This window comes from Populus nigra, chromosome 10, assembly GCF_951802175.1.
Source record: "Populus nigra chromosome 10, ddPopNigr1.1, whole genome shotgun sequence".
Classification (NCBI taxonomy): domain Eukaryota; kingdom Viridiplantae; phylum Streptophyta; class Magnoliopsida; order Malpighiales; family Salicaceae; genus Populus; species Populus nigra.
In genome coordinates this window covers 4,739,420-4,754,321 of record NC_084861.1, presented here as the reverse complement: position 1 = coordinate 4,754,321, position 14,902 = coordinate 4,739,420, and the positions used below count along the sequence as shown (strand labels likewise).

At 33.9% G+C, this 14,902-nt stretch overlaps 3 protein-coding genes and 1 long non-coding RNA gene across 5 annotated transcripts; 2 read left to right on the top strand and 2 right to left on the bottom strand.

Moving 5' to 3' along the window:
- The first annotated feature begins 56 nt into the window (after window positions 1-56).
- On the top strand, window positions 57-1,893 carry LOC133704839 (uncharacterized). 2 transcript variants are annotated; one of them, XM_062129858.1, is made up of 3 exons: window positions 57-321; window positions 413-501; window positions 667-1,893. In XM_062129858.1, exons 1-3 carry the CDS (start codon window positions 250-252, stop codon window positions 1,529-1,531), a joined length of 1,026 nt encoding a protein of 341 aa, XP_061985842.1. In that variant the 5' UTR covers window positions 57-249; the 3' UTR covers window positions 1,532-1,893. The 2 variants fall into 2 exon arrangements, with proteins under 2 accessions (XP_061985842.1, XP_061985843.1); XM_062129859.1 differs by having other exon boundaries at window positions 59-321; window positions 416-501.
- Window positions 1,894-2,945: 1,052 nt separating this feature from the next.
- LOC133704434 (uncharacterized) lies at window positions 2,946-6,477 on the bottom strand. Its single transcript, XM_062129254.1, has 3 exons — window positions 5,505-6,477; window positions 3,369-3,397; window positions 2,946-3,223 (listed from the first exon to the last, which is right to left on the bottom strand). The coding sequence occupies exons 1-3, from the start codon at window positions 5,744-5,746 to the stop codon at window positions 3,165-3,167; spliced, it is 330 nt and encodes a 109-aa protein (XP_061985238.1). The 5' UTR covers window positions 5,747-6,477; the 3' UTR covers window positions 2,946-3,164.
- Window positions 6,478-9,037: 2,560 nt separating this feature from the next.
- LOC133705988 (uncharacterized) lies at window positions 9,038-11,395 on the bottom strand. Its single transcript, XR_009844373.1, has 5 exons — window positions 11,261-11,395; window positions 10,752-10,895; window positions 10,198-10,312; window positions 9,720-10,017; window positions 9,038-9,480 (listed from the first exon to the last, which is right to left on the bottom strand). It is a non-coding gene; the product is annotated as an uncharacterized LOC133705988 (long non-coding RNA).
- Window positions 9,220-13,415, top strand: LOC133705986 (actin-related protein 2/3 complex subunit 2B-like). Its single transcript, XM_062131472.1, has 10 exons — window positions 9,220-9,374; window positions 9,868-9,934; window positions 10,168-10,375; window positions 11,317-11,483; window positions 11,605-11,682; window positions 11,806-11,938; window positions 12,220-12,311; window positions 12,438-12,494; window positions 12,737-12,788; window positions 13,118-13,415. The coding sequence occupies exons 1-10, from the start codon at window positions 9,316-9,318 to the stop codon at window positions 13,315-13,317; spliced, it is 1,113 nt and encodes a 370-aa protein (XP_061987456.1). The 5' UTR covers window positions 9,220-9,315; the 3' UTR covers window positions 13,318-13,415.
- The last annotated feature ends 1,487 nt before the right edge of the window (window positions 13,416-14,902 follow it).

The window sequence follows — 14,902 nt, the reverse complement described above, 5'->3', positions numbered from 1 at the left end:
TATTAATGGTAAATCCATGCAGTTCACACGCCCATGGTCCACCTAGTCCCGACCCACCACCACTTCTAAACAACAATCATTGAAGGCCAACGTTCCTATTTTCAAAACCCGTTGGAGCACGAAATGGTTTTCAAATCCACTTGACAGCCTCCTTCTCCTTCTCCTTCTCCTTCTCTCTCTTTACTTTTAGCCAATCTCCATCTCACCATTAACAACATCGTCGAATCCTTTGAGGTTTCTCTCAAACTGATGGGATGCTTTCTTGGCTGTTTCTGCTTGTCTTCTAGGAGAAAGCGTAGAAAACCGGCTTCTAGAGACCAAGTATGCTTTCTTCTTTTCAATTTTCTTTTCTTTAATTACCGTTTTTTTTTACACATTAAAACATATTACCATCTTTTTATTTTTGATGTAGCAGAAACTTGGTAGGTATGAACTTCTAGATTCTGTTTCTACAGATTGTGGCACAGCAGGGAATTCCATAACCTCTGAGGCTGAACTCAGGTCCCTCATTAATTCATCAGTCCCTGCAACTCAATTTTTCCCATATTCTCCAATCATTTAATTTTGTGTTGTATTTTTCAGTGCTGTGGGTCTCTCTTTTTGTATTTATTTTGTGCTCGGTCAAGATTGGTTTCTTTGGTGAGTGTGTTTTTTTTTTTTTGACAGCAAAAGACCTAAGGAGTCATTGAACTATAAGGTTAGAAAGAAGGTGAGCTTCAATTTGAATGTCAAGACTTATGAGCCACTTCCAAAAGAGGAGTGCAGAAATGATTACTGGGAAAGTGATGAGGAAGAGACTGACAAAGTTGCAGCAAAAGAAAGGCAATCTTCTTCTATATCTGAAGGGGATTCATCCGCGTTCAAAATGGCATCTTATCCATCAAATTATAGATATAGAAACTGCGTTGACAGTTATGATGAAGAGTATGAAGTACCACGTGAAGAAAGTGATTTGGATGATGAAGAAGAAGAATTCGACGAAGAAGATGAAGATGATGATAACAATGGCTGCGATATAGATGAATTGAGAGTAAATCAAAAGGAGTTATTTGGACAATTCAGCTCCTTATCTGTGAGCTCACAGAAAAGAAATTCTTTGACAAAGTTGGGAGAAGAGGGGACAACTGAAAATCTAAAGCCCCTCGGTGATTCAAATGAGGGAGGATTGAGATCGCGCCAATATGTTCATTCTGTGCTGAAACCAGTGGAAAATCTCAGTCAATGGAAAGCAGTGAAGGCAAAGGGAACACAACCACCAAAGCAACAGAGGAAAGAAAATGTAGCATCTGAGCAACACCCACCCCTTAGTTCACTCTCGAATATCAGTCACTCCACAGCTCTCATGCAAGAAATTGCAGTTGATGCTAGCCTCTCAAACTGGGTAGTTCCTCCTGATTCTTACCAGAATAAAACTGCATCCAATGATGTTGAGACCAATCCATTAAAGAAAAGCTTGTTTGACAGTACATATCCATGGAGAAATAAAGAAGATACGCACATTTCAGACATTGCCAACTCGGAGACCTGCTAAGAAAATTCCATTTTTTTTACTCTTCAAGATAGTGATAAATTCAAAAAAAAAAAGAAAAAAGAAAAACACATGGATCCAAGCTAGAGGCCAATTTCCTGGAAATCTACCTCAGGCGAGAAAGCAAAAGAGGTTGTTCTCATATGAAGTTGGGATGAATCTGTCCATGGAAACGCAGCAGGGGGGTTGCTCTTGTTATTTTCTGTAGCCTATACTGGGCAAGTGTTGGAACAATTTGGGATGATGTGATCGTGTCTCTGTTTCTGATTTTTGATCCACTTCTTGGTGTTGTTTTGAGTGTAAAGAAGGTGAGCTTTAACTGTCTTGTTCCTCGACATCATTATTTTATTTTCCTCTTTTTTTCAGACTGTTTGTCTTAGAATCCGTACTAGCTGAACAGCTCAATTTCAAATATCACCATTCTCAGTTTCTCACTTTCACAATCATTAAAGTATATCAGAGTCTGGAGGATTACCTTCCAAGTCAATCCATGGACATACAGAGGTCAAGGAGGCACATGTCAAATACTTTCCAGTGTTGTTTGTAGTAGAAGACAAAAAGTGGTGGTCTGTAATGGTTCTTACGATGAAACATGTCTTCCAATACTGGCAAAATGGACAAACATGTCTTTCAAGAACTGTTCAAGTCGAGGATACTCCTATATTAATCTACAGGATCGCAATGTTTCGGTTTGCGCATGCAATTCTATAACAAGAATTAATCATGACGAGTTCTGCCGAAGTTGTTGTTAGTTCGTGTTGTACATATATTTTTTAAAGTTTTTTTAATTAAAAATATATTAAAATAATTATTTGTTTTATTTTTAACATGAATTTATAAAACATCCCGTGTGTGTTATTTTTGTCATAGCTTTTGTATTTTTTTCCAAACAACAAAAAGAAAAAAAAAATCTCAAAACCAAATAACTTCTGTTTTTTGCACCAAGTCCCACAAACAATTGCTTTTCAAACCTTATTTTAATAGAAATTAAAATAACATGTATTTCATTTTTGCATATCTATTTTTTTTATTTTGCATACAAAAATTTATCTCACAACAATTTTAACTAAAAATATATATTTTTTAAAAATCATAATTAAAAATGTTTTTTTTAACTTATTTTTTTAAAATATAACTACAAAAACTAAGACAACGCAAAACACACTTGAAACCTAAAAGGGAATAGAGCACCATAAGTGCCATTCATCCCTACACATCACATACATCATGCATGAACACACTCGAAACCTAAAAGGGAATAGATCGAGCACCACAAGTGCCACTCATCCCTACACATTACATACATCATGCATGATCACTAGGTTCATCACAGGAAACTTGATCCTGTAAACATGCAGCAGCATGCGAAAACATAGGTGGCATGATAGGATGAGGAATAATGGAGTGGTCACGAGAGTGAAGTAAATGTAACTTTAATCGTCAGAGTGTTATTCATCTCTTATATACAATCATATGTCAAAAAGCAAAAATATTCAGTTTTAATTGATATCCTATGACATCTCATGTGAGCTAGATCATCTTTATTTCTGTCTGTTTTATTTCCCAGGAAAAGATCCACCAATTCAAAGCTGCTTGTTTGAGAACTCACCACAAAAGAAACCACCAAAATCCCTCCTTAAATTTCCCTTCGGCAAGCAGCGCCAAAATGTTGACAAGGATGGCAAGGTGCCTCACCTACAACAAGAAGTTGAAAACCAATCCTTTCACACAATTATCATGCTGTGGCTGGAGTGAATACCCTACTAGCTTATCCAGCAGAAATCTACAAATCGATGTACTGATGATATCTACATTATTGTACATGAGCAATAATCTTTACCATCCTCTTCATCAGAATCACCAACATCACTGCAGCCACAAAGGAAAACTGGAGATTGAGGGATACAATAATAGTCAACTAACATTAGATCTATGAACAGAAGATAGTCAATGCTCAGATAAATAACATCACAGGCTAAAGAGTTTATTGTGGACACACGTTGGTGTTTAATTTTTTCAATTAATTGTGATTCATAAAGGCAACAAAGTATATTTGAAGAGCTCAAAAGGTCACCTAATGCTTGGAACTGACGCAGATTTAATCAGTTGAGTGTTTCACCGGTTCATTAAAATAATTGGACGGTTAAAATATGTGTTATCTACAGATGTTTTGATCATAGCACCAGTTCCTTCCACCCACATCAAAACCACAGTACAGAGCAGGTCGATTTGAAAAGTTCCAAATGATGCAACAATTGAGACATTACCATTACAACAGGGTTTTCCTACAGATAGAAGCAACGGGTTCTTGTTCCAGAGGAATAAATGACTTCAGTTTTTTTTTTTTTTTTAGATTCTTTTCTTATCTTGACTTTCATTTTACTCGGATCCTTCTTACAAGTCTCATCCTCAATTTTAGGGAGGCATATTGCAATAATGGCTACCTTTTGAACATCAATTAAACATCCGGAGAGGATATCGTAACATGAATCAGCAAGACTTGCACCAGATAATACTTGACAATACTAAATGAGATGCTAGGAACAGGTTGAATCATCCACCAAATCAGAGTGGTTGACAAAGACCAAAGTGTAGATTTCTAAATCCACACTCGAACTGCACTGAATCAGCTGAAACAAAGGGGTCTTATCAAAACCCACCAGAAAACTACTATTAGCCACCTTCTTTTTGTGGGAAGCAATGGAGAGAAACTTGCTAATGGTAAGAAAAGAAAAAAGAAGAATGAATAATGTGTCATCTTATGAGAAAATTGTTTCCTAATGGAACCTTGCAAGGATACTAGACAGAGCGAAAGGAAAGTCTGATACTAGATTACTAACAAGATCCACAACATAAATGAAAGCCAACGGAAAAAATCAACTGCTCTTATCAATAGCTAAAACTTCAGTGTAATCTTTATTTCTCCCTTTTTTGATAATTACTTTATCTTATCATAACTGTAGTCCAAATAACAGTAACGTTCTTAGCACAAACCACTTCCTTCATGAGAAACAGAGGTCACTTAACGTTCAATCAAACTAAAATGACAGTAAATGAACCTGAAGGTTGAATGATGTTAAGCACCAGATGGCAAACAGATCAATCGATAAAAACTAACGACAAGCGGCTTAAATAAAAATCTAGGTTTCATAGTGGTTCAATCATTTTTGTTTGAAGTTTCCAACATTATAATGATAATATTCATTCCTCCTCATTGCTAATAAAGTTGATAGCATATCATTTGCTCCAAGTGTTCTAGATAATTAGGTCCCATTGTTATTGTTAGATGATGTTGAACGGGCATGTCCTTTTGATTCTAGATGTAGAAGAGATAGGCAAGAACTTCAGCGATATATCCATTGCAAAACACAACAGGAGTAGCTGTTCAAAGATTACAAGAAAATTGGCTTCATAAGTGATAACTTATGTCACAAGGCTTCCAAACTAAATACAAAGTAATTTGTTATGTTCGGTAAATGGGAGTGACCAAGAATCAAAAAAGGAATACAGACTCGAGAGGGTCAAGCTCTGCTTATACCACAACAACTTGACTCACTCCAGCCTGTTCCTTAATTAGAGTTCGTTCCAGAAATACTTGCATGGTATGCGTGGAACTTGCCTAATGTTCATACTTCATACAGATACACTTCTCCTCAAATTGAGGAAAAGTCTAACAACTCAAATCCAAAACAAGTCATCAAAATGCTTGGAAATAACTTAAAAACCGCCAGGATAATTTCACCCAGCATCTATCAATTAACTGAAGTTTATCTGCTCATAGATGATAAAGCATTGCCAGATCATATGCCCATAAATGCACTAGTCCAACAACTTTTCTTTTTGATGATTAAGTCACAACTAGTTTCCAAAATTGAAAAACTCATAACTTAACTAGTGAATCAAATATCAGATAACAACAAAAGCTAAGCTAGAACAGTAAAAAATGCCAAAACTCAGCCAAAAATTATGAAATTACCTGGGTTCGAATTCTAAAATCTCCACAAGCTTATTCCCGTTATTATCATTCCACTGAACTTTTCTCCTGACTTTGTCTGGACTTCTTGACATCCCACCTTTCCTAGGAGGCAACAAAGCCTTGAACTCACTATAATCTTCTCCATTCTCTTCAACATCCTCCTCAACATCTGGAGAGTCTAAAGTCATCATCAAAGGCTCGTTTTTTGATCCATTAGCATCCTTACCAACATCCTTTTCCATTGACTATTACGAATTTACACCACAACCCAAAAAAAGCACAAACAATGCTATCAAAAACCAATTCTAACAATCAAAATGACATTTAACATAAATAACACCAACCCAGATTTCCGAACATCAAGAATTAACAAACCCTAACCCCAAAATACAAACTTTTTGCGTGGTTAAGGCTGTTTTGATAGGGTTTTGATCAAGATAAAAGGTCAACGCTCATTTCTTACACGATCAAGCTCTGAATTTGGTTAAGAAAATATATATTATCAAGAAATCTAAAAGAGAAGGGATAAAAAGGAGGAGTCATCGAGAGGAGGAGGAGGAGGAGGAGGAAATAACATTGCTTTCCCAAGAAAGCGACAGAAAGACTGGAGCTTTGAAAAGAAAAGAGCTTTGTTAAGCTAATTGATAGTTAGCCGTGTGAAAAAGGAAACGAACAATAAGACAGAGAAAATAAGATTAATCGTTCTAAGAAGTAAATCAAACAAGAAAGAAAATGAAACCATTTAATTTAAATTTTTAATAAAAAAAAAGAAAAAACCCAAGATTGATTTTTTAGAGAAACCCAAGACATCGTAATTCTTGTTTGCTCTCCTATATAAATTAGTCAAGACTCCTCAAGACCCTTTTATGTTATTTTTTACCCTTAATTATGACTACTATTGGTCTATTATTATTTTTTGAAGAGTGGAAAGGAGAGGAGATACGACGGCTGTCAGTGATTGACATGGGCGACCGGACCATGAAGTGGTTTGATGGTGTACGTTAGTTAAATCTCGTTATGATATAGTTATCCACGTGGGATATTGTGATTAGTCAAGGGTCTTGGTGATGCCTGAAGTGGAGACAATTTCGGTGGGGGTGCTTTGGTTTTGATGATCATTCTGATACTAGTGGTCTTCTGCCTTTCACTACCGTTTCCGATTGTGTTGTTGTGTTTTGGCTTCGATAAATTAATAGATAAAAAAATTTAGTTGATGGTCTTTATAAAATTATTAATCAATAAAATTTATATAAATCATTAACCATCAATTCAATTAATAATATTTATAATATAAATCTTATCACATTTAATACCACCGTTTTAATAAAATAATTAATAATGCACCAATCATAAAATGATACAATTAAATTTAATTATATGTAAAAATTTTATTGATTTATCCTAATGATGAATAAGATTCATCTAATAATTTTCAACAAATTTTATTTTTTAAACTAAATTTAATACAAAATGCTTATCTTATATAATCTCATATATCAAGAATTAAAATCTTCTTTAATTATATTCTAGATTTAATGTGTATGCGCGCGCGCGCGTGTTTTATCATAATGCAATATATTTTTTTAAAAAAATACATTAAAATAATTTTTTTATTTTTAATATTAGTATATCAAAAAATATCAAAATAAAGTTTCAATTTAATATTTTTTCAAGATAAATATATTTTTAAAAAGCATTTAAAAATAAAAATTACCATACTTTTAACATATTATTTATATTATTTTTCAGTGTTGTTTATGTTTTGATTTTCATGAGAGAGGTTCTTTACTTTCCTTTTTTTCTTATGTTCGTTTTGGAAGATTCGCTCTCTATTTATTTTGTTTTTAATTGTTTTACGTATAAGTAAAATAACGAGGAAACATTAAAAAAACGAAGAGAGGCATTGTCGTATTATAATTATTGAAAGTATATTCATTTTACATCTACATATATTTCACTATTCGTTATAATATTATAATTCTTTTTTTTAAATCAATGAACTTTTAGTATTGAGGTTATTTTAGTTTTCCCATAAGAAGCTTTAGCTATTACCAGATTTATGGAAGATAGAATTATCTTTTTAATTTTTAAAAATACATTAGAGTTATTAATTTACTTTTAAAAGTAAAATTTCTAAAATTAACATTTAAGAGTTTTTTTAATTTTTTTAAGCATAGTGAAATAACTTAATTGGCTTTAAAAACAAATTTTGTTAATCTTGCATTGGGTACTTTTCCATCTTTTCAACCTGATTTTATTTTTGTTATTATAAAGTTAATTAAAGGTAAATTAATATTTTAATAAACATAAAATATTATCAAAATAAAAAAAATGAGCGAAGCATGTAACATATATGCCACCACGCAATAGGTGCTCACGACCTTCTGACGGCATGTGCGGTGCCTTTTAATAGCCACAAATACCTTTTCACTGTATTATTAGAATCTCCATGGTGTCTTCTTCTTGGTGGGGGTGGTGAGTGGTAATAACATGGTGAATTGTCATGGATGAAGCTTTTTGTCCTTTTTTTTTTATCTCTATCCCCTCGAGAATTGTGTTGACTATTTAAAATTTTAGAATTATCTTCTTAGTTATCGATATTTCAACTTTAGTTATTATTTTTTTTATTTCTAATTTTGTTTTTGATCCTTTTGTAAAAGTTTTTTTTATTTCATTTTCAATCCTAATTTGTGAGATATTATTTTTTCAATTTGGTACTTATTATTTTTTTTATTTTTTTCTTAATATTTTTGTACAATTTTTTTTTATTTCAAATTAAGAATGTATTATTTTTTTAATTTGGTCCTCATTTATTTTATTTTTTGGTCCTTTTGTTACAATGATTTTTCTTTTTAATTTCAACCTTCAATAAAAAATTCGTTGTTGTCCTCTAATTTATTTATTTATTATTTTTTATCTTTATTTTTTTAATTGCTATTTTTTGTAGAATTTTTTTCCCGATTTTATCTTTTAACATTTGATTGATTAAGAATTGGACTTTTAGTTTGTCCATGTATATGCTTTTGGTCCACTGACCTAGGTCATAAGTTTGAAAAGTCAACAACGCAGATTGACATTTTTTTTTGTTTTTTTACTTATTTTATTTTTTGATTTCATTGTTTGACATTGTTTTTTTAAATAAACTTTGTGGTTTTCTTTTATTTATTTTCTATCAGGTTATCTCGATTTCATGACCTAGATCATGATTTTGATAAGTTAACTTGGGTTAACTTGCCTCTTACTACCAGAGTACATGTTTGTCATGCTAACCCGAGCTAACTTAGATCAATTTTTCTTGTCCCTTATTTACCTATTTTTTTCTTTTCATATTTAATCAGTTGAAAATTAAATTGCATTGTTTTTTTCCTTTTAGAAAAAGAATTTTTTTTTAAGTTATCATAATTGTTTTTTTTTTTGTTTAAATTTTGAACCGTTAACCCAATAGTTGATTTTTTTTTCTTTTTTAAAATGCACTTGTGATATTTAAATAATATATTTTTTTTAAATATGTCCTCACAGTATGGGCACAAGTATAGGAAAATCAAACAGAAGCTTATAGTAGGAGGATGTTGGCAGGTGATCGATTTAGCGTACTTTACAAACAACATAGTGACAAAGCAGAAAGATGGAGAGATGAGAGGGAAATAACGGTAGGTACTTGCTTCATGGGTTGCTCAAAATGATTGCAAGATTTCAACTTGCTTTCTACTCGAAGTTCACAGATATAGACAAAACCTGTGGATTTGAAGTTCTATATCTCAGTTCATTTCCACCACCATGCGAGTTAGAACTTGATAGAGGATTCTTCAACATGGCATGCTTTGAGAGGGTGTCCCCTGCACTCAAGGAGATCCTGCTCAAGTTATACCAGTAAGCACTTTTGATCCATCAAGATTCTCAAGGTAGAATTTTACTTGTTGCTAATCCTCATTTATCATATCTGAGATGATTGAATTTCTTTGTTCAAAGGTAACTTCTGCATACAACATGATTTATCATTGGCTTACCCGAAATAAAAAGCAGGAAATTAAGAAATAAATGTATGATAAGTTCTGCTAAGGTGTCTCATCGACTCCATGTAACAAGTCTCTGCCTCTACAGAACTATCTCATCAGTATATTTCATATAGAAATAGAAAATGTTCTGTGGATGCAATTCTAGATATTCAAGCTCTAGTAGTCGAGGAAAGGAAAAGGAAACTAACATAATGCTAACCTTGAAAATAGTAGGCTTTCATTGCTCTGGTCAGTTTTGAAATTGCTTTCTTCTCCTTCACATTCCAAGTAAGCAAACATGCATCTCAAGTTGCATGGATGATCAACAAAAACGATGATGAAAATTGATTCTGTTCCTTTCATGATAGTGCTGAGAAGCCTGTGGAGATTGATCATCACTTGTATGAATTCGGGTGCGTGGAATACCATGTTCAGGTTAGTCTATTGCACTCTTAGCATGATAATTACAGATAACTTATGTCAACACAAACAGTTGGAATGACTCAGCATCTGGAAATCTGCAGTTGTGGAAATAATTGAGATTAATGGCTGTGTGCATGCTAAAAAAGGACGTGCCTACTATCTGTCAATTTGAGCTATCCTGACATATATAGGCTTTCAACAAAATGTTGAGAATTATTCTGGTAATCATCCTGTAATGTTCACAGTCTTCTGCAGCTGATCCACAAAATAACTACCTGTCAATATCAACTCCACTACTGTCCCAGGGAGCCCTGCTATCATATGGTTTGTCATCGTACACTACGCAGATGGTAAAGCAAGTTTGCTCGGATGCTGTGGAGATTGTTGAACCTGCAAAAGAAGGATATCAGCTTACCCTAAAGCTAAATCTTGCAAAGATTCCACGTGGAAAAGGTTTGCTACTTCTCCAAATCATCGCGATAACAATAATTATATACAAAAAAACAAGAGCTTATTGGTACTTTGTGGCACATACTAGTGCTGTCTTGAATTTAAGCATATTATTCCTTCTATTCACCTAAAAATCGAGAGTGGTTTTCAATATATTATAGCATCAGTACGGAATATACAGCGAAAACATAGATTCAAACTATCAGTCTACAAAAGAAGAAAGAAAGCTTGAACGAGAAGAAAGTTGTGTAAATTCTTTACACAAACAAGAGATACAAGAACTCCATGCAGTAAACCTGAGTTCAGGTGTTACAGCAAAGACAAATTAACAGTACAAAGAAAAGTTCAACCACCCAAACTAGACATTTTTAAACCTGACATTTTGAATCTTTGATCAACTAGAGTACCAGATCACTGTAGTGCTTAGTTAGCTGTCCTCTTAAATAACAGGTTTCCTGCTTCTGCCAGTTCCACTGTCCACAATCTCAGATTTGAAGACATCCATACCAAGTTTTCTGTGACACTGAGAGCAGGAAATAAAGAGATCAGCTGATAATACTCCTGAAAAGAGTCAACAACTCAGAAAATAGTACCATCTGTTTAGGTGGAGAGCTGAAATAATAATAAGAGCTGAACAAAATATTTGAAAAAAGGACTTCTACTAAATGTAGACAAAGCATTCAACTCAAGATCCTAAAACTAATTAGAACTAGTGAAAAAGAAATTTTATGCTGAATGACTTGTAATTGAAGCCCGTGTAATCTTCATGATTTGGAGCATGAAAATAATAACATCATGATCTTCCTTATCCAATCATTTTGTAAGGAATGAAAGGATAACCAAGAAAATCTTAATAGGAAATGTTTATTTTTTTGTCCATTTTCATACCATGCTGTGAAATTTCTGCACTTCATAATCATGCTGATACAAATGTTCCTTTCCAGACCCTTACAAAGTGATTACGCAAATTTCCTCAGTGCAAGCAGTTATACTATGTTCTCAGCTGAAAGAAATGTTGAGAAATGTCAATTCCCAGGACACATCCCAAGGAATGAATAAGCCAATTAAACTTGTTTATCACCCAAGAGAGCCCTTCTATGTCATCAGACAGGTAATACCACTCAGGCAATCATCATCTTCTTCTAATTAAGGTTTCAATCCCTGGGGGACAATATTAGACTTCATATTGGAGTACAGGCTGCTAAATTGAAATAGTATTTTTTGCTTGACAGCCACAAAAAATCACAGCAGTATTCCCAATGCGTTTTAAAGAGCACTCAGATGTGATTATAGCAACAGCCTTCTTTCAGGTTCGCAAAACACTAAACATCGGAGACTCATCTGATTTTTGGTTTGGTCCTGAATTCTCTTCTTGTTGTTCTTTAAAAAACACGGCATCTTCATTAGCCTTTCCCCTTTTCCTTTTGCAATAGGAACTCATGGATGTGGGTAGTTCAGAAAAATGGGCCAAAGCACCACCATGCACCTGGTCACCCATTCCTCCGCCAGAACTGAGAGGAGAACCTTTAGAAGATTTAAGCACCAATGGAGGGTTTGTCACTTTTGGTATTCCCTTGCTCATAACTGAAGACGAAACCACGAATAGAGTGGTTTAAACAACATTTCCATCGTTCTGCAATGATTATAAGTGAAAATAACAAAATTGCTTGACAAACTAGCTATAACTTTGATACACAATATACAGGCACTAAATTCATTGATTTTGAAAATTTTCATTTGGATATTAATAATAGCATTTGTTATCCTCCCCCTCTTAGACATGGTTCACAACATACAAGAAAAGGTTGAGCATGTTTAAGTTGACGTATTTGCTTCCACATTGCCAGATATTTCTTCACGCCATGTTGAAGGTAAAAAACTAGACAAAACAGTATGGAGTCTATTGAACTTCTATGCCTATGTGAAAAAACACGTGAAGGTAATATTTTCTATCAAGGTTTTTTTCTTTTCTTTATTTTCTAATTGAGGTTCTTTGGGCGTGAGGATGCTGAGCATTGGAGTTCATAGCGCATACGTCCTTTGCTGACAAGATTTTCTCCAATAGGGCACCAGAGGTTTCATACAAAGAAGGATGCAAAAGCGTCTGGAAAGTTTGGTTGAGGTGCTGAACAAAAACCCTAAACATAAGATTGATAACCAAAGAGCATTACAGTTTTCCTTTCTTGCCATTGAAAAATTAACTGTTTTGCATTTTGATTTTTGTTTTTCTTCCCCTGCACTCCAAACGGTAATTTTGGATCCAACCTAGCAACTCCACATTGCAAGAAAAGCAATCACAAGTCTATAATACATTAGCCCTCAAAACGAGGACAGTGAGACTAATTTTCTTACTGCAACTTGCAGGTTCTGCACAAGGAAAAATTGGAAGAAAATGAAGATGTTAAAAAGTTTAAAGGTAAAGTTTTCAGGTCATTTATGTTATTACAGACAAAATTAAAGAAAAGAACAAGGGCAAGTTCAATTTTGCTTCACATAGAGGCACCAGATGATGTCTCTTATGTTTTGATGGATTCAGGGCTGAGAAACTCTTAACTAACCCACAAGTCATTCCATCATCTATATGGCAATTAGAGAAATACTAAAATAAGAATGTCTTATAAAACGATAATTTGTTGCTCAACAGTCTCATCAGCAGAATGACGACAAGAGAATGAGTTAAGAAAGAAGTGACAAATAAATATTCTTTTACTTTTGGTTTACATTCATGTTTTGTTTGTGTTCCAGCACATGCAGAATGTCGGTATGTTGGAAAATTGGTCGGATTATCAAAACCAAAAAACTTTAAGAGAAGATGTCGTGATTTAACCAGGAAGATCATGCAAATTCATTTTCGGATTAAAATTCATGGATTTCGGCGTTTTCATAGACGATGGTTGACAATCCCGAAGTTCTCTTCTCCGCTGCGATATACTAAGCTAGAATGATGTAAACTCCATGTTAAATATTCTTATTTGCAGTTATGAGATGTACTTTTGTGCCTTATGTGAACTTCTATCCATGAATATTAGCTTGCGTTTGTCTAGTAGAAGTACATCAAAGCTGCATGTTACTCTAATATACTAAGATTGTGACAATGGCAAAGAGCAAACTCAAGAGCCATCAGGTCTATCGTTAAATGAATCTAATCTTATTAACAACACCACTGTAATAGGAATTCTGCAGTTTGTATCAGTTAATCATTACACAAACAGGAAAAAGAAAAGCAAGATTAGTTAAGCTCGTGCAACCTCCTGTAATGTGACAGTTATTTTAATGTGTATAACTAGACTTCAAAATCCTATTTACGTATTAAACTAAATCAAGAGGTCAGAGAAACTCACTAGAAATTTTCTGCACTGACATTGTTTTTCTGAAAGTCCAGCAACCAAGCCACTTGTATATTTTCCTTGTTTTGCCGAACCGTGTACACAGAAAAGATTAACAGTTGAAACATTATTTCCTTGGATAGTAGACTTGAATCTATAATTGCCAGCAGGTATGCACTCCGGTTTCACACAATTCTAGTTTTTATTACTTGTTAAAGTTGTTGATTATCATTACGTAGGTAGCAAAATCTGCTTTGCAGGGCTGTAGAACCATGAATTTCCATCAGATGCACCTTTGTAGTTGAATTTCTCTTCAGCTTACTAGTGCCCCAACTAGAACAACTTTAGGACATTGACATTGCAAATAAATCCCGTAAGATACTCTACCTAGATCACCAAAAGAACTGAAGCTACTGATATATGTTTCTGCTATAGCCACTTAAAAGATGCTAGTTAAGATTTCTTCCATGTGGTGCCCCTTAAAGAATACTGAGTCCTTTTTCTTCACTCCAGTCTGTTTAAAGCTACAATATATATAAGAAATTCAAAAATAAAATCCATTTCTTGTTTTCTCCTTGCAACTTCAACTCAAGTCATTTTCGATTTGTTTATTATTGTCTCGACTCATATAACCCTCAATCTTAAACTATTTGGGTTCCTTTCCATGGATTTCCATCCAGAAATATTTTAGGTCAGGCTCTTTGTAAGCTGTTATGATACTAAATCATTTTTGTTTTTTACTTTAGCCCATGATATTTTTTCCATCAACCTCCTTATTCCATCTTAATACTTCAATGTGATCACATTCCTCATCAGTTCATTCAGACTTGATGTTGGATGTGAGAAGATCCTAGTTTCTCTTTAAGTTCCCTTCAACAGGAGTCACCCCCACCATCCAGATTATGTACTCATTTCTTATCCAGACTTTAATAGTGTATTTACACATCCTAACATCCATATTAATACTCTCATCCCTTCTACTCCAGTACAATCACTCTACCTTACCAGCATATCTAGAGACGCATGCTATAAAGGACCTCCTCAACAACCTTCCCTCTATTTTTTTCTTAGTCAGCCGTACCTCCACCTTGATGAAAAAGGAAAAATGCTGGTCGTCCAAATTTCTTCAAGCAATCTTAGATTTGCAAACTCAGCTTAAATAAATCTTACAAGGCCCTAAAGCTTTTCTACTTGCTTCCCATTT